Raw genomic sequence first — 24,647 nt, 5'->3', positions numbered from 1 at the left:
ACCCCTTTTAAGCAGAAAAGCTGCTATGTCCTGATTAATTTTGGAAATATCACAGTTTATTTATCTGGATTAGCTTTAGTTACACAAAACATACGTACTGAATGTTAAAAAGCTAGACATGTACTTCAGGAATGGGAAGAAAACCCACTTCACCCAAGGTGTCTGCTTAGGAGTCTGTGTGGATTTTCATAGAAAATAGTCCTACTGATCATAAGTGCAAGAGTTTGTCGTATTTTGTTAACAGCAATATTATTGAGGTGTGTGCTATGTGCTTTTTTCTTCAGAGCATGTCAACACATGGCACGAATGAAGCCCCCAAAAAGAAAAAAAATGTATCTGTTATAGTTAACATCTTCGAGAGATAGCTATCTTGGCTCACAATGACAAATTTAAGATTACACGCTCTCAGAAATGTGTCCAACTAACTCAAAATATAAGTGAAGCCCATTCCTATGTGAAAACTGCACACTGAAGGGTGTTTACAAGACGTCTTGACTATCGTACGGTTTATGTAAGACAGACTAGCAAATACATTGTGGACGTAAACCCATATCCTAGTGTATCTTACTCATCAAATCACACATATTTCAAAACATGTGTTTATCGCCTACTAGCCGAAACATAACCCATCCATAAAATTCCTTCACTTTTTTTGTATAAAATAGATTGATCTAAATAGCACCCTTTCGACATACATAATAACAAAATTAGAAGAATTTCTTCACTTTTCCTCCTGGTTAAAGTCGATCCAATTTCAAGTGTATTTTAGTTGCAGGTCACTTTCGAGCAAATACAATCCTGCAGACTTGTGTATCAGCAACAATTTTACCAAGGTATGTGCGTGACTTAAATGTATATTGCTTGCCGTTTGGTACTCGTATTTCCCCCAGTTACGCTCCGGAAGATCCCCAGAAAAGTGCACATTAATCCTCTGTGTAGATCAAACGCAGCACAAACATGTTTTGCATGAGCAGCTTGCTCTTTTTAGGTTTGGTGACTCAGGTACATTTTGCATGCATAAGTTACACTTTTTACAGGAATAAATATTAATTTAAGAAAGCCAAAAAGTAATGTGACAGGCTGCCCATGTGTGTGTCAACTGAGAATTTGCAGGTGTTCATCCTGCTACTCTATGGTCAAAACCCTGAAAAGGTTACAGAGAGCAGCATGGTGAATATATTCAAGGCACATATTTATTTTCTGATGTTAAACTACTGGAACTATTAGAGCAAACGCAAACGGCATCTATTAAAACTCTCTGTACTAGGGGCAATTTTGAATGGGTATAAGTGTATATGTTTTGGGGTGGGACCAAGACTGAAGTGCATGTTTTTCCTCCTTCTGCAATGGTATGGGCAGGCTGAAAAATTATATTTTGGAGGGTTTCTCAGTACACTGTCAGTTTTCGTTATTAATTCAAACCCCTTACTTTCCAGTGTTAGATCAGCACGACTGACATGGATCATGGATTTACTGAGCTTAAACATCCAACATTCACCTCACTGATGATAGCAAACGGCCACGAAACATGTCTGGAGTTGCTTATAGTCTAATGTAGAAGGGATGTGAACTAGCAATTCGGCTGGTCTGCCTCTTTTGGAGTGTGACCAAGTCTGATTTTTTCTATGGGGTTTTCTCCTTCTGTAATGGCACAATCGGCTGAAAAACAATGGTTTGGCACTTTGACTAGAGCAATGCCAGTGGTTCAAATTCTTTCAGAACCTTCCCCTCCAACAATCATTAGTCGTCATTTATGTTTATACTCACCATCCTGAGTAGCCCAGTAAGCCACACTGGCCGCAGACATCTACTTCGAAGGCATCACTTGAAATCATCAATCTCTCCAGCAAAAGCATGCTAGCTCCATAACCTATCAAGCAGTCCCGTTCCATTTCTCCGAGTCGCAAACCTCCGTCCCTGGAACGTCCTTCAGTGGGTTGCCTTCATGAGAAAAAGTAAAGACAATATTTAAACTTTGCTAATATTTCACTGGTGTTTACATATTGTGTTGTTTAAGACCACACTAGAGTTATTGGATGTTGTGGTAACTTGGACATCTTGAATATTATACAAATATACCATTTATGAAAAATACTAAAGAACAAAAGCTCACTTGTACATGTAAACATGGTTTGAAATTGTTGAGAGCAGGGAACTATTTAGCTTATGCCCCAACATAGGAGAGCCTGGTTAACTTAAAACAAACAGTTACCAGGAGCTACCTTTGGCCCCGCTGGCCAAGTGGTTCCTTAGAAACGTGCATATGTGTCATTAACTTTGAGTGTTTTAGAATGTAAATAAAGAACAATTAGGATAGATCAAGGACACATTTAAATAATGGATCATGCAAATTGGCCAAAAAGTTAAAGTTTGCATCTCCTGTAGAAGTTGGATTTGCAGTGCGCTGTGTATTCCTTCCTGGTACCCCAGCAGTAACTGCAGCCTAATGGGTATGGTAATTATAAAAAGTAATTTGGAACAAAGGTTACTGTTTGAGGAAGAGAACCATATGGTGTTGAAAGCAAGCAGACAAACATATGCAGTTAGCGTAATGGATGCATCATGTCTGCATCATTTTTGGGTTGTTACCTTTTTTCTTCGAAAGGTCAACAACCAGCACTGTTCATTGCCCAATAGTATTCCAATCTCTCGGGTCAGTGAGTCAGGCGGCCCCATCATTTGCTGTATAAGGAGAAGTTACGAAGTTTCCGAAATCAAAAAGTTCACAATGTTAAAGGAAAGCCATTGTCTGAGACGAAGTACTATGTTGCTACATCAGGCAGGGTAATTATCAACGTCAGGTGGACAAGGAGGCCCTTGCCTGTCATTGATATCAACCGTTTTCAATATAGCACTAAATACCACTTATGCTGGAGGGTAGGGCAGCTAACGGTACCCAATACCGAGCCATGTAGGCCCAAGCGCAACATTCCAGCCCTGCGTACTGTAAGGAAGGCATGGCATCAAACAGTGAAGACAGACACAAGTGATCACAGTTCAAGGGTGTTTATTAAACTTCAATGGGTTGGATGAACACCTATGTAACCCTAAATTTAAGGATGGGAGTAAGCTACAACCATCAAAGTAAAAATAATACAGTCCTAGTGCAGTCTTGTTGAAATAAAAAGGGGCTATACTAATAAACCTATTGCCAATCCTTACTTCTAAATACAAATGGTGTGGGAAAATGCTGTATGCAAAAAGAGATGGTTCAAAAAACAAAATGTCTGGACAGATGAGTGATAAGCCCCCGTTCCCCACGTTTCAGCACGGGACAAGACGTCACACTTGAGCTTGGAACACACTTTAGCTTCTTTGAGACACTATGGCTTGGTTTACAATACAATACTCAGTTCAAAACCGTGGTTCCAGGCTCGCCTGGCATTCCACGTATAAGTCTCTCTCTCGGTCTTCAAAATTAATGCTCTAACCTAAACATTCACAAAGGTCCCCCTCTGCCAGACTCAGACCTTTCACCACACAATGTCTCGTAGGTCCTCTCTGCTGGGCTCAGACCTTTAACTACACAGTTCTCGCAGGTCCCCCTCTTCCGGGCTCAGACGTCGCATGATAATGTTCAACACACAGTTGGAAGGGGGGATCCCTTCCCCAAGCTTAGTATACTTCAGGTCTCCCTCCATCAGGCTCGGACCCCTTTCGGATGCCGAAGTCTTTCGAATGTGCGTGGTTTTCTTACAGACCACCGCAGGACCACTTCAACTCAACATTCACTATTTTACTTTCACTCTTGCTTTTAGCTTCAAACAATGTACCTTTCGCTGAGACTTTCACCAGAGCACTCCTTTACTTAGTATCGCTGATATGCAGCTGCTTTTTACATTAAAGTTCATTCAAGGGACTGCCTTTCTTCGCGCCTCACTTCACACGCGTGCAGCCTTCACTGCTGATATGATGTTGCTACTTGCATTCACTTTAACACACACACCGGTCTCTCAGGTCGCTTGCTAATGCACTGGCTGTGTGTGCTTCTTTCTAGTTTGAGTCAAGGTTAGTACCAGAGGCTTGACCCCGCCTCCCCAACTCTGCCGTTTAACAGGGAGGATCGCTTGCATCCTTGAAACACAATGCAATCTTCACTTGTGGGATCTGGCCTTCTCCACGTGTCTTTCACGGTCTGTCAGAGGCAATGACCTGCAATAGGGGGGGTTTGGGCCCGCTGCTCTCATCCCTTGGTCCATTGCTCTAATCCAGTAGGTGGGCCTTGGTCCCAAAGTTCTACTCATTCTCATGTTCTGACTTGCTCAAAGTGTGCTTGCGTGCTCTGCCTTTTATCCCTGTGGGGAAGTTCAATTGGAGTCAGGTGTGTGTTGTCAAAGGTAATTGCCTGACTCTGCCCGACCATATTAGTGGGACATGTCAGGAACATTGTTCGGGTGTGAGTGTTTTCCCCCAGAGCGGGCTGTCTGTGTGAAAGTGTTCATGTAGGGATGGGGGGTGTGGCGGGGAGTAAAGTTCCCAGGTATCATACCTGGTAGGATGGGGTAAAGATGTTACAGGGAAGGGGATACCGCGTCTCGTCATTAGATGTCCCACTCCCCGAGGACCACTCACCCTGGTGATCCTCCGACAGTGGTCCACCCCCAGGAACTGGATCCAAAAGTGATGGCCGTATCCTGGCCACCTGAATGACAGATCCCCGGGGACTAGTCTGGGGAGACACCTTCTCACAGTACCCATGAAAGCGGTATTGATCGATATAAGCCCTCAGACGCCATCTGAGGTGCTGATACTTTATTTGTTGTTTTTAAGGGAACAAGGCTTTGCGCAATTCATACTTCCCTTTAAAATAAATTACACATATATCTGCGATTGAAAATAACTATTTCCACCAGGACGTGCGCAGGGGAGTGGGCAGGGTGGTCGCTGTGTGGCACTCCAGTGGAGACTCTGCCTGGGGCACTGCATCCATGGACAGGGTGAAGGCTGGGCAGAGGCACTGTGGCCCTGTCGTGAAATGCAAATGGCTACCTGGCAATTCTTTGTGTGTTCCCGGGCCTGCGGATTGCCCAGCTCTCCCCCCCAGGTGCCAATATATAATGCAATCATAAAGAAAAACAAGCTCTGGAGGCTAACTACTGTGTATGGTGTTGCCGTAGATCTGTAGATGTATAGAAGGATGGAAGTATATATCACTACTTTGTGCAAACACCTAGCTAGCTTTTTGAATTTGTTATGTAAGAGGAAAGTAGTAAGAGACTAAGCAGAGTGGGTTGCCTAGCAGGTAGAGAATTGGGAAAACTAGGTGGAATATTATAATTTGCTGCCATTTCACTTTCAGGTTAGCTTGTATTAAGCAACAGGGGGATACATTTGGGATCAGCTCACGGATTGAGCAGCAGTTGCACAGATGTATGCAACCAGCAGGTCACAAAACTAGCTTTGCCATCAAAAACATTTGGCCATGTGATCATGTACATTTTCAAAAGTGTTCCCTTGTCAAAATAATGCACCTTCCACGACAAAATGAAATATAGTTGACAGCATGAAATATAGATACACTACCCTAAACTTTAATGAAAAACATGGAGAGAATGCAGTGTTTAACATAAGCAATAGTTTAATTATGCATCATGTAAGAACTTATATGTTTAAGAGAGGAATTTCAGCACTCTTTTAAAACATTAAAGTTAACACATACTGGTCTTTGCCAAACAGGATATAGTTAGCTCAATAAAAGTATCATCCTGATTACTTCTGGTTTACAATTAATTGAAAAAGACGCTTTCTTGTGTAGCACTCCCACACAGGCCTTTGGTACTTTTAATAGTTGAGGGGATGATTACTGTTGCACTCAGTCTCCATTAGCCCCTTTGAACTTGCAGTGAACAGAGAAAAGAGGGTGGAGAGAGCCCCGAGGGCAAGAGAGGAATGCAGGATGAAGCTCTGCTTTCATGGAACAGTGTAATTTAAATAGCTAGATGTGCTACACAAGTGTCAATTTAATTAGCAATCCTACAGCATTGTGTAGAAAATTGCTATGTGACGCTGCTTGTTTTATGCCTTGTTTATACATTTGTCAAACTGGTTCAAAAGTGAACAAGTATGTTTATCTATTACTAATTGATCAAAAATGTGTATTCCAAATTGCAGCTTCACAATGTGCATTAGCCTTCTCTCACCAAGGGGCAATTGCTAACCTTGAATGGGATATGACCAGTCAGTTCACCGATAAATTAGTATAAAGAAAATATGCCACTGGGGTCCACGGCTCCCAACAGAAGGGTTAGCAGGGTCAGTACCTCAGCCCACAAACATGATCAAATGTGTAACATTGTTCCTTTCTGCCTGCATTCTTACCAACAAAGTGACAGCGATGAGAGAGAAATAACATGAAACTTGAAAGCGACCATGTACCATCCAAGGATGGTAACTTTACACATGCTTTCTGTGAGCCGAAAGCAGCAAGAAGGTAAGGCTACCCCCTTTCCCAGATATGCGAACAAAATGTATCTGTAATGTCAGACCTTGCTCTTCCCATTTAATCATATAAGGCAATTTGGTATCTATGCTAGCCTGTAACATGGCTTTATACATTTCAAGATATTAGGTGGGGAGAAATACCATTCAGTAACGATTCTCAACTAGGCAGCAAAGGTATGTCTGTAGACATCAGGAGCAGTCCGAGCATTCAACTAACGGGGCTGTTGCCAGATTTTACATGCAATACGAGGGTGGATTCCATTGAATTTGATGAAGGATGGCATTCAGTACCTCAATGGGCAAGGCATGAAGTATATATATTAACCAAGACAGAAAATTCATTTGTATACTGGCAATCATACCAAGTAGCAATATTTAAAAGTGGTACCACCTAGATAAGGATGGACAATTCTGAAAGCAATTTAGGGATATTATGATTACAGTGCCGTTCATACGCTGAGGTGATGTTACCTCCTAGGTATCACATGAATGTCTCCCAAATATAGGTAAATTCTCTGCACATGGTCTATGGTTTCTTTTGACTGTTATATTTAGTGCTTTGGATGAAATAATTTTGTACCGAGAAACTTGCTGAAATAACTTCAGTTCCTTAGCAACACGGGGCATAGTTTTCTGTGTCTTTGATCATAAATAGAACATTGTCAGCGAACAATGCTACTTTATGATGCTACGGTATAGTATGGGCTTGTCATAACATAAGATGTCTCTGTTCTCCCTGATAGATAATTCAAAAGACTCAATTGCCAACACTAAAGCAAAGGGAGATAGTAGGCAAGGGTATTGCCCAAATTGTTCGAATTTAATTAATTGTATGTTAGATTGAGTGGAATTAATCCATTACCATTTGTTCAATTAAATTCGAACAAATTGAGTAATCAATACCGAACACGGGGGGAGCAGGGGTGTCCCCCCGCTCCCCATGTTTGGTAGTGATTGCCTTGGGGGTTGGCCCCCGCTTCCTGAGGACTGGAGCCGGGGGACGAAAACATATATTTTTTTTTAAACGGGAAAAGCGGACCTTGCAGCGTCAGATCTGATGCACGTAAGAGGGACGGAACCGACGCCGCAGGGTCAGAAGAAAGCGAAGAAGCAAAAAGTAAGTGGGGTGAGGGGTGTATTGGGGGTGGGCGGTCAAGGTTTTGCCAGATTTGGCCACAGCGAAATTGTATTCACAGTGAAATTGGCCACGGTCAATTCTGCCGTGAACAATTCTGCCACGGTCAAATCACGTATATCCTTAAGCAAGATCTTCTGTTCCTCCGTGAAGCTCTAATTATGCCTGAGAGCCTCCCATTCATACCAATTCCCACTGACCAATATATAAGTTTAGCTAAAATGGGTTTTGCCATATTGGGTCCAAGATAAATCCAGTTAAGGCGGTTCAATACCTTCTTTCAATCTAGTGCCAAAAGGGACATAGGGGATGATTTCAAATTCCTACAGGCCAATTTGATTATATTAAATGACCCTATGAATATGATCTAATGTCTGTTTTGGATCAAACCAGACTGGTCTGGGTGAACGAGCCTTGGCATGAGTGGACCAATTTACATAGCTAACATTTTGGAGAATGTTTTGGAGTCATGATGTAGAAGGGCAATGGGTCAGTCAAATGATCAAGAGGAATCTTAACTGGCTTACGAAGAAGGGAGCTTTTGCCTTCAGCCATTGATGCGGTTATCCGCCCAGTGTAAAAGAAGCCATTAAATAACCAGGCATGTGGTTTGGCTCAAGTGTCTTAAAAAAATTGTTAAGTATTCAAGACAGGGGACCATTTTTCCAAATAATCATTAACTTTATTAATGCCCACTGGCTCTCCATCATACAGTTTGGAGTAAAAGGCATGAACGGCCTATAGTTTTTCTTTTTTCCTAAAAATAACATTGCCGTTCTCCATTTCAATTTTCCTAAAACACGTTTCCCCCATCTAGCTTTAAATTAATTAATTAATTTACTTTATTGTGATACAGTCCACAATTTGGACTTTACACAAACATAAGCATAAAACATAAAATCATAAAACATAATATCATAACACAACATAACATACACATAAAATGTTGTAATCATGCTGAGATGTAAGAGTCCAAGAATATGTACAAGATACAAATGCAAGTACGAGTACAAATACTGATGCCGCCTATGAATAGTTCTCCACGATTCACCAGCCCACTTGATCCTTAAGTGCTTGAGTCAGGAAGAAGAGTCTTAACGTGGATCCATAGCCTAAAGAGGGCACGCTGAAATGCCATGGATTCAGAGTTGAGACATACATCCCCAAAAGACTCCCCAGTGATAGCCTCATATCTGTGTACCCATTTCCCAAGCAGACACATATACACCGGCCCTAGTTTAGAGCATAGGGTAAGGACATCTCTGGTTGATTCCAGAACTCCTGGGCACTCACAGATTCGACAGGTTCTGTGTTCCAGTACCACCCCCAAGCGAGGGCCTGTGACAGCCAGTATCGGAAGCTGATTTACCCGCAGCCTTAGAATGAACTGTCTCACTTCAGGGGCCGGGCATAGCAACAAATAAGGTTGAGGCTTCCTATATCTGTGAATGACATGCGATACTGCCTCATATCCCTTTAACTTGGATAGATGGGTATAGTTCCCACACCAGTCCCATCTATTCAATTTATGCTCAAAAAGATTTTTTCAGATGGATAAGAGGCATATCTTTCTTGTTAGCATAAGACCATTCAATCTCTAAAAAGAGAGATTCATTCAGCTGTTTAAAGTTAAGCCCTCGTGGGTGTCTCTCAGCGTCATAGCTGCCACCAGCTAGAGCAAGTAATTTGCAGATCGGGGCAGAACATGCTTTTAAATAAAAAGAACCTCTTGCACGCAGGGCCATGCCTCTCATGGAAATGAGGCCCAGTTCCAGGCGCAGATACTGCAGGGGACATGATGGACCTAGCTCCAAGACCGTTCGCCAGTAGTGGCCCTCCAGTATATTTAACCATTTGAGATCCTGTATGGCCAACGCTTCCAGGCCATACAGGATGGACGAGACAAAGCACTGCTGATATAGCTTTAAAATGCCAGCAATACTAAAACCTGCAGAGCTCCTGGCAAACTTACTGAGATGTATAGGCTAGAAGCCCTTCGAGAAGAGGAATTCAAAAAGCCACTAGTGGCAGTTAGCAGTCAGAATTCTAGCGAAACCAGATAGTTTGTGAAATTGTATTCCAGCTCATTAATGAGTTGTGTGAGAGTCACAACCTGCTCTTTCTTCACATCCTTAAGACACTCTCTTTCATAACAGCTTTGCAAGCATCCCACAGTTGTATATCACACCTTCCCATACAAATTAGAAATGAAGAATGTCTTGATGGCCTGGGTTACTGCCTCTTATAATAGTCCCTAAACAATGAGTAATTGAGTCTCCATTAAACCTCCAGTATGAAAATCTGACTTCGGAGCTCTACTTGCAAATGTATGGAGAAGTGGTCAGAAACTGTCATTGATAGGCTATCAGACCTGGTTGCATGCTCCGATATTGCCTAGGGGAACGGAGACCAGGAAATAAAATAATCGATCCTAGCAGAACTCCCACCCATGCATGGGACAGAAAACAGTAAAATCCCTCTGTGAAGCATGCTGTCTCCAGTCGCCCGTCAGTGGAAAATCTCTGATGTGATCTGCTAAGCTCATTCTGCTTTTTGAATAACTTTAGAATTCAAACGATCAAGCGAGAGGTTCAATATAGTATTAAAATGACCACCCAAATAAGTTTTCTGCATGCAAATGGAAAATGTAGTTAGTTCGGTGAAAACACTGTCAGAAAATGGTGCCCGGTTTTCATTAGGAGAATATATAGAACATAAAGACATTGAGAAATAATGTACACAGCCATTTATTGCCACCATTTTTCCCTCCTTGTCCCGTAAGTATCTACTATAAATGAGAGCCTTTGTGGAATAGTTTGGCTACTCCCATGTTTTAGCTAAATACCCAGTAAAAACCTTAATTCAAAATGCTTGATAGAGAGACTGCATTCAACCTTCGTGAGTAGGTGTGTCTTCTGTAGTTAACAAAATCCACTCTTGAGTGACGTAGCTTTGACATTACCATAGACATTAAAGCCAGGAAGTTAAATCCTTAACATTTGTATATCAATCATTACCTCAAGTTAGACAACATGGAAGGGCGCGGGCTGTTGGGGCTGTGGACAAGAGCCCTACTAGAGTCATTTCTGGAGCGCTGTAACGCTGTGAGAGTCTCCAACCATCCCCTGTTGAAAAACACTGGCAGCGTAAGCCTGTATGGAAGAGTGCACACAATGTTGGGGCTGTGGACCAGAGCCCTTTCTGGATCAGTTTGTGGAGCACTGTAACACTGTGGAAGGCCCTGCCAACCAACCCTATGTTGAAAAACACTGCCAGCTGCGACAGGGCCAGCGTTGTGGCCCTGTTAAAGGGGGTGGGGGGAGCCTGAACCCAACACCCTTCTCCAATGCCTGAGTGCGGACGGGCCCCCCTCCCAGGCCCTCCTTAGTGTGTTGGATGGCAGCCGCAAAACCACAGAGGAGCAAGAGGAGGACACCACCACAAACTAACAGGCTCTGCCCCCTGGGAGCACCATGGGATGCAGCAACTGTATACACGGCACCAGGGGGTGCCGCAACAGCAGTAACCCCAGTCACAGGATACCGCAATATTGTATGGGGCACCAGGGGGTGCCGCAACAACACCACCGCAGACTGTGTTTTCTGGAGCCCGCCCGAGTGTAGAGTGTAGAGAGGGGGGATAGAGGGGTTGACCTCTAAAAAAGGCCTTGAGTAACGGAGTTCGATGGACCCTTTTGGGTTCCATTGAAAACAGCCACACCAGGAAAAAGGAGCAGGGCCTACAAGCCTTTTTATTGCCTCTCACAGCCCTCCTCATGACACAGCCCCTGGAGACAAGTAAGTCTAATCCTGAGAGAGGGTGGGGTATGTAAGGAGGTGTGTGAGAACGTGCAAATGTGGGTTAGTTGGGAGAGGACAGGAGGTGGTGAAGGTCATCCAAGAGACCAGAAAAGGTGAGAGCGAAAGGAGTGTGGAGGCTATTATAAGGAGTGGGTCTGTGGAGTGTTTGTGAGTGGAGAGTGTGAGAAGTAGAGGTAGAGGGGGAGTAGAAGTGGTGGAGGTAGTAGAGACCGTAGGTAGCAGGAGTAGTGGAGTAGCCAATGAGAGAAACAGGTAGTAGAGTGGTAGTTGGTAGTAAAGGGCGATAGTATGCACTAGTGAGTAGAAACAGAAATAGACTGACAGTAGGAAGTAAAGGGATAGTGTTAGTAGCAGAGTAGCGACAGTAGTAGAGGGAGAGTAGAAAGAGAGACAGGGAGTGGGAGAATAGGAGTAGCTAGTGGTAAGAGTAGAAATAGAGAGAGTGATTTTAACAGAAGAATAGCGAAAAGCCATGCAGTAGAGTGGGTGGAAGGAGGGAAGAGAAGACAACAAAGGAAGATGGGTAGCTGGAGGTAAGATCAATAGTAAGAACAGGAGTAAGAAAAGCAGTAAGATTAAAGGTTGGAGGTGGAAAGGTAGAGTAAGAGATCGGAGGGATAGTGACATGGTGGGTGGAGAACAACTTAAGAGACCAGTATAGTGAAGGATCAGGTACGAGTGGATGTGAGAAGTGAGAGTGACACCGGGTGGAAGTCGTCACCATCTCCAACTCCCTAGAACAATAAGTGAGCTAGGAGAGGGAGAGTTAGAAGACCCCTAGGGAGACAGGTACCCAATGCCATAAATAGTAGGGGTCAGCTTGCTGTGGTACTAACAACCCCATTAGGGGGCGCTTAGGTTAGGAAGGCGGGGACAAGGTAGACAAGATAAAGAGGGATGGCCCTATCACAAAAACCACAAACCCTGCTAAGGCCTCAGATACATTTTTGCCTAGGAGATACGGCTATCCTGTCTGATAAGATTTTTAAATAAACACCCTTGGACTTGACATCCGAGTCAGCATGGTTATTTGTGGTGAGCCGCCCCTAACACACAACATAAGCCTGCATAGAAGGGTGAAAGCCAATAACGAAGGTCACAGGCTGTTGGGGCCCCTTGCTTGATCAGTGGTGTGCTAAAATGCTGTGAGAGGCCCCATCCACCTCCTGTTGGAAGACCCTGCCGGTCTCTGGGTTTGTTGGGACCTCTGTGGGAACGTTGTTTTCTTTATTTTAGACTGCTTGCCCCAAGGAGTTTTACTGTTTCCATTTCAGTCGCTGGAAGTCATTGGTGAATGGAGGAATTGGAACGTCTACATTGTCACAGAAGGTATGCTTTATCAGGAACGATATCATGTAGGTTACCTACCATGAATGGTATCATGTAGGGGAGTTGTAGATTAACTAATTCTAAGTGATACTATGGTGGTATGGACTCAAGACTAGGGTCTACTACAATGCCATTCGGGTGTTCCCATAACACTCTTTGAACTTCTTATGACGGATTGAAATCATTTTCTTATTCAACTTGGACCCTTGTAAGTAGTGAACGCCAAGGATGGTAAAAGGGAACGTGTCCCTGAAACTCTCCTCTGTGTGTGTTCTATATCAGCGACTCGGATAAGGGAGGTAAAACATTTTCTTGAGAAAGAGGACCTTTTAAGTGAAATTGATTATCTGAACTTGCCATCCCCATTTTAAGGTGCCATCTGTTTATACCTAGGGAACATGTGCTAAATCCACATCCAGGACTGTTTTGGGCTATGGCACCTGGTTAGGGGTCTTATCAGATTGAGGTTATTTGAAAATATGCAACATTCAAAGGTGGTTAGTGGCCGCCTGGCTGACATCCTCGTTAGGATGACTTCTACAATTTCAAAATCCCTAGAAACTCCAACCAGGTAGGAGGCCAACATGTTTCCCTTCCAGTGGAAGCCTATAGAGGGTTGGTCGGTCCCTCTCTTTCTTTCTCTCGTTCGTCCTGAATAAGGTGTTAAAAAATAACTTGGTCTTTAAAATTGCAACAGATATTCATCCGTCAAACAAATATTCACTGTTGATAGATGAAATTACCTTGCATTCCTGCTAGGTTACGAGGCATAGTTCTGATGAAATCCTTAAAGGGATTATTGTGGGTTTGGATGAAATCTCAGTCATGTCTTCTATTACCAATACAGTACTACTATCATTTATCACTACCCACAGAGCCATTGCCCTCCCCGAATGGGCAGGATGAATAGTCTGTCAATAGATAGAACTACCAATGTTCCTCAGTGGTCATCAAAGAAGCCCTGTTCATATTGTGAACTGAACATGAAGACTAGGACCAGTATGGAAAATGAGGTAAAGGAGATTTGCCAATTAGTTACAAAGCAACAATTAGAGGACAGCTTGACTTTAAATAAGTTGGTGCTGTGGATGGCTCAAGGACACAGTGATCAAGTTTCATCAACAGGTTTATTAAATAGCAGGTAAGACACCCCCCAACAAGGGATCCAGCAGTCAACTGACTCTCCTAGAACCTCCTCCCAACTGTATTCATATTCCACAGCATGAGCCATAACAAGTGTGCCGCCATAACAAGTGTGCCTGGATACAGTAGTCAGGATAACAGAAGATTCCATGAACAACACTAACTATGTACAGTGACACCTAAGATGCATAACTATGTACACAGTGACATCCCTTACATGACATCAACTCTGGCAATTAAGAATATGTACAAAGGTGTGTCCTCACCTAACAGTTGGGTATTGCTTCCCCAGATGTGTCCTCGACTCAAATTGAGCCAGTAACAATCCACCAGTTCTACCTTACAACTCTACTTGTCAATCACTCCAACCGGGCAATGTTAGTTCCTCCCAAGACCAGATGAAGTAATGATTCTATCACTCAACAGGCGTCCAGCGACTGCACTGCACAATAAAGGAGTAACCCATCAGAATTTGAGCAAAGCGCCCCAAATGGTGAGGTACATAAAATACTCTCAATCGAAACTGCGATCAGATTTACCATGCACTACCGCTCCAAATGCAAACTTGGCAATAAGGAGTCCAACAAGGTGCTGGTTATAAATTCTCACACATTGGATTAGGCATAATAAGGAGTGCCTCTCTGTTATAAGAGAGGATGCGATAGGAGCCCAAAGAATTCAGGACCTGAGTGATGAGTGCTTTTACTTCATACAAGTAATTCTTAAGGATAGTTTCTTAGTGCAGGGCCTCCTTGCAGTTGATTTTAGGAACGTACCCCAGTAAGCACCACCATACAATTGAGAATGGCACTTCGACCCTACATATAAAATTGAAAGCCCATATGCTACTAACATAATATCCCCCATTGCCACAAACACCACTTACACATTATCCTGGGGCACTAGACTGCTCTTCAAGAGAGAATTAGGATGTAGTTCCACAAGCATCCTCGAACTAGCCAGTTGTCTCCACTCCCAACACCTTGCCTAAACCTTTTAATGTCCCCATTTTCATTGTAGATCATGACAATTTACGGATCTTATCATGGAAAACTGAAGGCTTGCAAAATATGTTAACTAATTTGGATTGGCTTGAGTTCTTTGGATGCTGTAACATAATTTGTATCCATGAAACGTGTCAACTACAACTAGCACAATCCCAGGCTATATGACCTACTGGATTTCTGCATTGAAGAGCCTGAGAGAGAGTGCGTAAAAGTGGGTGACTGTTAGTATGGACAGCTATAGATTTCAATGCTGATATTGAGGTAGTTGATACAGGTAATGACACTATGATTTTATTAAAGTAGCTATGTATTGTATCATGTTAATAAATATGAACTATAGACCATTTGAACACAAATATAAATAGGAAACCTGTATAAGGTTCTTGATGGGGTACAATCCACAATCCCTCAAATGTGTGAAAGAAAAAAATAAAATGCCGGTAAATTTCCCGGTGGCATGGATCTTATGAAATAACATAAAGGACAGGACCTTCCAACTATAAAATCTCACAACCTGACCGAAAGATTAAAACTCCCATTTACCATATTAATCTACTGAAAGAATGGAAAGAAGATCCTATTAAAACACACTTCAGTAATATTAAACAGTTTACTAACTGAAGAGAATGATACCAACAAGTTAATCCCTCCAGATTTGGCACAAAAACAAGATCTATCAGATGATCTACAACAATTCCCTGATGTATTTAGAAATGAACCATGAAGAGTTAAGGGAATATATCATTATATTCATACCCATCAAGGGAAGGTTATTCATCAAAAGCCTTACAGGATCACAGAGCAGGAAGAGGATTATTCAAGAACTAGAAGCCATGTTAAAGGCAGATATCATCGAGCCCACACAAAGCCCTTGGTCTTCCCCTACTGTGTTAGTTGCCAAACCTGATCATTCATGGTGGTTTTGTATGGACTTCAGAAAGGTTAATGAAGTATCACAATTAGACAGCTACCCCATGCCCAGGCTAGATGATCTTATTGATAGATTAGGGGATGCAGTGCATCTTTCCACCATTGATTTAACAAAAGCATTTTGGCAAGTCCCAGATAATCCCATAGATAAACCTAAGACGTCCTTTTCTACTCCTATAGGTCTTTTTCAATTTAAGGTTTTACCCTTTGATTTACATGGAGCCCCAGCCACCTTCCAAAAACTAATGGACCAAGTTTTCAGACCACATGCTTCATTTTTTGGAGCTTATATTGATATCATTCATAGTAAATTGTGGCAAGAACATATGTCCCATTTGTATATGGTAACCAGTCTCGTAAGCTTACCACCCAGTCATGTATTGGGAGTCATCCAAGGGGAACGGAAAGCTGGAGAAGGCCGGCTAGTGAAGTCTGCCCAAAAAGCGTGGAGATACAGCAGCGTCTCTTTTGCCTCAGTGTAAACCAGGGGTGGGGTCATAGCACTTGAAGTGTTGGGCACAGCGAGCAAAGTTGGAGTTCTATTTCTTCTGCTCTCACCCGGGAAGTGGACGACAGGGTGCTACGAGTGAATCCAACCCAAGTAGTGGTAGAGTTCCAACCAGACACATTGCCTGGGGTGCAGGTCCTATCCTGGAACATAGCAGAGGTTGACAAACATGTTATTTACTAGGACTGGCGTTTGTTCATTAGGGTGTTGGAGGTGGTTTCGCTGCAGGAAACCTGGGCCCAGAAATCAACATTTCTGGAGGGGTATGCAACCTTTTTGAAATTTTAAAAAAAAAATGATTTAGTTTGCACACAAACTTTACATTTATCATTTAAAATTAATCAATCTATAGCCTTAAGAATTTGTGTGTCCATTTTCTGATACAAGTGATCTAAATTAAAATAAAACATTCCAAATTCATTATAAGTTTGTTAATAGTCTTTCCTTATTCTAAAATTATAGGTTCTTTCATTACTGCTTCCCAAAATGGATTATTCTGCCTATCATTAGGTTGTCATTTCCCAATACAATCTGTGTCCACCGTTCATGAGGGTTTAACAGTATTGCAGTTTGCGTAAGCATGGTTGCAAATATTCTTCGTTTGCCTTTTACCGCCTGGCATTCCATGAATAAAAGGACGAGAGATTCTTTCTGATCTTGTTGACTACTTGTTCTGTCATTATTTGTTTAGTACTTCTCACATATTCTCTCGTTGGGAGGATGTTTAATCTCAACCTCAAGAATGTGTCTCTAATAGGACAGTCTGGGAAGAGGCATAGGTAACGGGGTAACTCATTCAGTTTTCTAATTTCCAAGTCGGGATGTATATTCATTTGATATTTTGGTTTTTCTGCCGATGTTTGTATCCAGTCATTAATTTGGATTTTCAAATTTGCTTTACCTGGCCAGCGGATTAGTAGTTCAGGAGTAATCTCTGCATTCCTCATTAGCTGTCTACAAATATTCCCCCATGTGGTTGTTATAACCTCGTCTGTTATATGTGATATTGCACGTAATATATCCATTGCTGGAATCTTTTCTGTAGTGAGTGTCTTTCTATATAAATTTAAGTTCTTACATATTACTATGGATCCCAGTGATTGTAGTGCTAACAGAGGCCCAGGTGGAGCGTGTGCGTAAGCGCCAGAACCTGTGCAAGGCCCCGGGCCCAGATAGAGTCCAGATAGAATTTTTCAGGAATTAGTCTTCAATATGGGTGCCCTATTTGACCAAGTTATATAACGCTGTGTTGGCCAGCACCATGGTTCTGGGGTCTTGGACTGGGGCTGAAATTTTCCAATACATAAAAAGGGTGTGCGCAATGACCCGGTCAACTTTCCTTGCTGGATGGTGGGGTGGGGGGAGACGTTTATTCCACTTGGATGAGTGGGTATTGAGTTCTGGTGTAATTGATCATCGCCAGGCAGTGTTTTGTGAGGGCCTGAGCAGGATAGACCAAAGTCTTCGGCTGCGCTTGATCTGTGAAAAGTATTATGTTCTGAGAAAGGTCAGCGTCTATTCTGTGTTTGTGGACCTCCGCACAGCTTTTGATATGGTCCAACGCGCATGTTTGTGGAAGGTCCTGGAGGAGCTTGGGATACCTGTTGGTCTGCTTTCAGCAATTCAGAGCCTTTACAGATAGAACTTGGCGGTGGTCCGCTGGAGCCATTAATGAAGTTCTAAAGAGGTTGTTGGCCGCCCAGACTGATGCCCCTTTGCTAGCAGTCGACAAGTTCACTGCATTATTGTTTGCTGATGATGCTGTGCTCCTCTCTCTCACGCCGGCTGGTGTGTACAAACAACTGGAGATTTTTGTGTTGTTTCACAAAGAAGAATGGGCTTGCCTTGAATATCACAAAAACCAAGGCTAGGATCTTCAATGCCAAGTCCAAGAAGAAGTACAAGCCCTTATCTCTCTTTGTAGAGGGGAGTGCAATTGAACAGGTTCAGTCCTATGATTATCTAGGTCTGAGAGTTATGGCATCATGCAGTTGGAAAATGCAGGTTAAGAAGGCCAACCTCACCTTGGGTAGATATAGCGGGGCCCTCACTAGATTCACCAACGAACATGGGAATGGGGCAGTGCGGTCTCGCTAGATGCCTACAGAGCACAAGCATGTCAGGCAGCATTGTTTGGGGCGGAACTCTGGGATCATGTGGAGACCAAGTCCCTTGCAGCGACAGACAACATTTCTGAAGAATATCCTTGGATTGCCCACTGCGGCCCGAACATCCCAGTGCTTTTGGAAACTCGATTGGAGGGGTTTGAGATGATCTGTAAGTTACGCCCGGTCCTTTACTGGGCTTGCGCCTCTGGTCTAAACCTCACCTTCATAAATACAAAGAGGCATTTACATATGTTTTGTCCCAGCAGGTGGGGCAGATCCTTAAAGTGGGCTGCCCATGTGCAAGGATATCTGGGTTTGCTTGATTACTGGTCAAATCCCTCAATCATCACACCGGTTGCAAAGGAAGCAATCAAGGGCGCAGTAGGCCATCCTGGGAAGATCCAGGGCTTCTGAGCAGCTGGCCGGATATCTTTCAATAAAGACGCGGGTGGGCTGTGAAGAATACCTGGACTATGTCTCACCCAGGTGGGAAAGAGCATTATATTTAAAGTTCCGTATTGGATTCTTGCCGACTTCTGTATTTCGGCATAGATGGAATATTGCTGTTTCCGTGTCATGTATCCTTTGTGGTGAGTCTGAAGAGAAGGTACAACCCCATTTGTTACTCTGTCCAGCCACCATGCCTCTGAGGAAGCGCTCCCTGAAGAGACTGTTCTTAAGCCGTGGATGTAGGTCCCTAGCTGGTGCTTTGGCAATTTGCCTGGACGCCTCGGATAACGAGGCTGTACTTGCCACTACAAGTTATCTGAGCTGGGCAAGAAAAATGTATATGAGGAAGGCTAAGTTGCTGAACAGTGCTATGGGGTAAAGACATCTTTCTGTATGAGCTGCTATTGTCTGTATAATGTTGATCTGTTTTTATTTGGTTTTAAGGTAAAGCACTGATTGTGTAATTTTAGTGGAGTAATTATGAGCTAAGTGATTGTGACAATGTAACTAATGTGTTTTATAACTTTTCTGTGGACTGCTTTTATGACTATTTTGTCGAAATAAAGCAAGAAAAGTAAAAATAAAAGTATATGGTAACTCATGCTCTAATAAAAATTTGACTTACTGCCAATCCTAAGAAGTGTCATCTTGCTAGATTTGCAGTAAAATATCTAGGCTTCCTTGTAGGTAACAGATTGGCTTAGCCTAAAACTGAAAAAGTTAGAGCAGTTGAAGAAACCCCAGCCCATTAGACCAAGAAAGAAATACAGGCCTTTTTGGGCCTACTTTGTTATTACAGACAATTCATCCCTAACTTTGCTTCCATCACTTCCATTCTCACAGAAAAGCTTAGAAATGCAGAGCCTAAAAAACTGGAGCTCCAAAGATCAAGTATGTTTTGATTAATTAAAACCTATCTTATGTAGTGAACCTGTCTTGAAGGTGGCAGACTTTAATTGACCATTCTGCTGTAGTGAACCTGTCTTGAAGGTGGCAGACTTTAATTGACCATTCTGCGTCCTGGCCATGAGGAGGTAGGTGTTGTGCTTTTGCCCCTTCTCCCCCCTCCATTTTGTAATCTTTCGCGGCTTTCCTGCCCTTTTCTTACCCGCACTCTTCCATTTTCGGGCCCTTTCCTCCAGTCCTCTGCTTTCCTGCTCGGTTTTTTTCTCCATTCCTCTGCTTTCCTGCTTGTTTTTATCCTCCATCCCACTGCTTTTCCGCAAGTTTTTTCCTCTGCTTCCCTGCTTGCTTTTCCCCTCTGCTTTCCTGCTTGTTTTGTCCTCCATTCCTCTTCTTAACTGCTAGTTTTCCTCCATTCCTCTGCTTTACCGCTTGTTTTATCCTCCATTCCTCTGCTTTCCTGCTCGCTTATTCCTCCATTCCTCTGCTTTCCTGCTAGGTTTCCACCATTCCTCTGCTTTGCTGCTCATTTTTCCTCTGCTTTCTTGCTCGTTTTTTTTTCTCTGCTATGCTGCTCGTTTTTCCTCCATCACTCTGCTTTCTTGCTTGTTTTTCCCCAGTCTTTTTTCCATCTTTCAAGCGGTTTCTACCGCACCTGTGCAGACCCTACCCTGCCTCCTCCTTCCACCCGTCCTGTGCCCGTGATTGGCTAGTCCCCTCCACGAGGTAGGCTTTTAACAACACCCTCTAGGGCAGCCCCTGAGTCCGGGCAGGCCAGTCGGCTAAGGGCCCCAAGGCAAAGGGCAGCTCCCAAGATGCAGCTCTAGTCCGTGTTTGCCTGTGTTCGCCTGGGAAGCTGGCCGCCATCAACCAGCAGCGGCTAACAAGGTAAGTGTGGTCTGAGTGGGTAGTACAGCAATTACTGTATTCTGAAAAGCCCTACCACTCCTCTCACCTACATAATATAGCACACCAAGGTTTGCCAGCTAGTAAGCAGTATTCCTATCACTGCTGCGCACCTACCTTTAAGTACCATTGAATTTACTGTTGTGGCTCCATTTAGGTATTTCTCCCTCTATACAGGTATCCCAAATCTAGGTGCTTCTGCACTTATTATGTGTCCCCATTTTAGGCATTTTTCCCTCTATCAAGGTATCCCAAATCTAGGTGTTTCTGCATCTGCTGTTGTGTCCCCATTTTAGGCGTTTCTCACTCTATGCAGGTATCTCAAACATAGCGTTTCGGCATTTACTGCTGTGTCTTATATCTGACTGCGCTGCCTCTTAATGCTTTGACTCGGACTTTGGTGTTTTCCCCGCTGATTTAGTGTCTCAGGTCTGGGTGGATCTCTTTCTGTTGCAGTCCCTCAAGACCTGGGCATCTCCCCCACTGCTCATGCTCTCAAGTGTAGGGAGTCCGCAGCTAGCAAGACCAGCCAATAGCTTTGGACCTAGGAAAGCGACATCGAAGGTGAACTCCATCCGAGTTTAAGGTATGAATAACTCGCACCATGACTGGACACATGCAGCAGGCAAAGCTCCCCATCCATGCACTATAGAATGCAGCTATGGCTATGCAAATCTTGTCTAGCAGCTTGCATAGCCGTCCACACTGAAACCCCTGATGTGCCTCAACACCTCTACCATTAGTAGGCAGCAACAACCAATGAAACATTTCTGTCTAGCTTGGGACACAAAGTCTACTGCACAAGCACTCTATCCTAATACACCTACAGCACCCACCCACATTACTGACCATGGGCCTGCTTACTGAAGCCTAGCCAGCCCTCCTAAATCCTAAGCTGGCACAATACACACAAACATCTTAAAGTTAACCCTAAGAATCTCCCATGCATGGACTTCGGTCTCTGAGGGCGGTCCAACCACAAAGCGCATTGAAGCCAAACAAATGGGGAAAGGATGCTATATAAATGACGATTCCAATTACAATTTATTTTACAAACAAATGCATCACATACTGGTCTAGGGGCTGTATTATCACAAAACCATGATGGTATAGAACATCCAATTCCTTATATTAGTAGAACATTATTTCTTCTAGAAAAGAATGATGCCACTCTGGAACTGGAAGCCTTGGCCATTAAGTGGGCAGTTAACTATCTAAAATACTATGAAACAGGTAGAACATTCCCATCTGGTTACCGATCATGCTGCCCTTAAATGGCTGAGTCTTCGAAAGGATACCAATGCCACAGTTATGCTCTGGTTTTTAGATTAGCAGCCCTATTGTTTTTCTGTTGAACATCGGAAAGGAAAAGAACAGGGTAATGTTGATTTCCTTTCATGATTCCCAATAAAGGCTGTGAAAACCATTGACATTAGGGAAAGGGTATGTGATGAACCTGAAGTGATCATCCCAAAAACCCTGAGCTGGACCTCTTCTCATGTGGCCAGAAAAAAGCAGCCGCTACCCGATCCTGACTCTGGGGGTGGTATTATGCGGGAGGATAACATGGGAGGAGACTTAGGTCAGGAGGAATGGGAGAACCCTCTAGACAATTTCCCTAATGATCCTACAGTCTTAATGGCTTATTGTGAAACTGCCCATTTTGATCTAAAATTAAACAAGAACATTATGGACTTCAAGTCCCATAAAGCTCTCTTAGAACTGAGACGAGGAAGAGGCCGCCAGAGTTGGTAAATTGTTGTGGGCGGCCTAGTTGTTGTAATGACCAACACCTGAGTGGGACCTTTAAACATTTAAAGGCCTTTCAAGTGTGTGCGAGGGAGAAGCAGCAGGGCGAAGCAGATGCTGAGGTTGCTATTGTGGTGGCAGCGGGACACTGTATAAAAGATGAGGCAGAGGTCGGGACTCCTTGGTTATGCAGAGGACGCGCAGCGGGAAGCAATATTGAAGCAAGCTACGCTATGAGAGAAGCTCTCTACACTCCGCGATCCACTGCAGTATTGGATGTACACCGGAGAGTACACAGAGCTGCGGAGGCGCTATTGAAGGTCATCGCCAGTTACGGCGAACGACAAAAACTGTTAGAAGCAGAAGAGAAAGCAGCACTACCGGCAAGTCAGAAGGAGATGCCAAGGCATGCCGGTGAGTTGGTCTGAAGCATGTGACCCAGAGGCGCTTGGAAGGAGACTGATAGGTAATAATAACTATTTTTAATACTGAACGATTGCATTAAGGCAAACTGGGCACAACTCACCTATAAAGGCATTCCAAATAGGGGAACATTGGAACCAGCGCTGCCAAAGCCAGAAGAAAGTGATAACAAAGCAAAGTGGACACAACTCTCCTAAGTAGGGATTTCAAATAGAGGGACATTATAATCCACATTACAAGAGCCTAAGAAAAGAGAAATGCATACACACTGGGTGCAACCCTCCTAAGAAAGGATGTCCAAGGGGAGAGAATTATAACCTGCATTGTCAGCAGCCAAAACGTTGCACAGCTAGAAATCAAAGGTTCCAGGACCAAAGTGCTCCTTGTAAAAAAGATCAAGGGCGAGAGAACTGTAACCTGCATTGCCTGGGGAAAACATACTAATAAGATCATATCCTTTTTGTGACATATCCATTTGGAAGGCAATGTAATCCAACTGTATTAGAAGTCAAAAGACTAACCAGTGAAGCAGTTGTTGGTTCAAATCTCTTTGATGAATCTAGTGTGGAGAGTTTGGAACAAGCCTTACCACAGAGTAACAATTGTCCTGGAGGGGGGAGTAAACCAGGAAAGGGAACAATTGTAGTTAGTCTTGGCAGGCGAGTGGAACATGAAGAAGTAATTCGAAGTACTGCGATTGTGGTAAAAGGTTGTGGTGTAAAAGAAATTTTAATTATATCAATTTTTTTGAATAAACTGCTACATTTCAGAAAGTTATTGTTGAAACCACCCTGATTAAAGTGTTTCGTCTGACTAAAGTGGTAGTGGTTATTATAAAGAAGAAGCATGATGTGCTTATAAGTGATGGGCCTTTGGAGAAAATAACACTAGTGTTTGATTTCTGAATTTATGTTTGGAGAAAAAGACTTTGTGGTTTATCAAGCAAGAGGTGTGGAAATAGTAACATTTACTTTGAATTGCGAAGAAGTCTTTGAGAGGCAAGATAGTCACTTTGCCAAGTGAAAGGATATATTGAATGGAAAAGACTTTTGGCCCGATTTATGGAATCCAGCGCAGAAAAGGCGCAAGTGCCGCATGCTGAGAAGGAGCGTGCACCATGCGTGCGCCAGACGTGGCGCAAAGAAACAATTGTACGACACGCGTATTCATGGATTTCCTGAGGCATCACTAGCCATGGTGCAAGGAACATGAAGCAGCACCAGTAACGCCCCAACGCGCCCGCAACACTCCCCCATGTGCAGTAAAAAGCTAGCTAAATGCCTAACACGGCGCAAGCCCCCACACCATCCCTGGTCCACCATACAGTCCCCCCACCCAGCCAAATTGCGTGAAAACTCGATGTGGACGGGTTACGTGCCGAGTTTCCACGCAATTTGACTGGGGTGCGTCCAGGGTACACGCAGAGATTCCACACGATTTGGCTGGGGTGCGCCCGCGGTATGCGCTGAGTTTCAATGCAATTTGGCTGGGGTGCGTTCAGGGTACATGTGGAGTTTTCACGTGATTGGGCAGGGGTGCGTCCAGGGTACACGTGGGAGTTCCCATGCAATTTGGCTGGGGTGCGTTTGGGGTACGCGCAGAGTTTCCATGCATTTTGGCTGGCGTGCGTCCGGGGTACGTGCAGGAGTTTCCACGCGATTTGGCTTGGGTGCGTCTGGGGTACGTGCGGGACTTTCCACGCAATTTGGCTGGGGTGCGTTCGGGGTATGCACAACAGTTCCCACGCGATTTGGCTGGTGTGCGTCCGGGGTACGTGCGATATTTCCCACGCGA

General features: G+C 43.7%; 1 protein-coding gene across 1 annotated transcript in view; it reads right to left on the bottom strand.

The window, feature by feature from the left end:
• Nucleotides 1–24,647, bottom strand: part of POLR3B (RNA polymerase III subunit B) — a 1,940,302-nt gene that overhangs the window by 14,767 nt on the left and 1,900,888 nt on the right. The window contains exon 27 of the mRNA XM_069628254.1: nt 1,768–1,941. Within this exon, the coding sequence (XP_069484355.1) occupies nt 1,768–1,941 (174 nt within the window). The remainder of the gene's footprint in view (nt 1–1,767; nt 1,942–24,647) is intronic.

This window comes from Ambystoma mexicanum, chromosome 12 (assembly GCF_040938575.1).
Source record: "Ambystoma mexicanum isolate Mex_15411 chromosome 12, UKY_AmexF1_1, whole genome shotgun sequence".
Taxonomy (NCBI): Eukaryota; Metazoa; Chordata; class Amphibia; order Caudata; family Ambystomatidae; genus Ambystoma; species Ambystoma mexicanum.
Note: the sequence above shows the minus strand (reverse complement) of the source record. Positions and strands in the feature narration are given on the sequence as shown.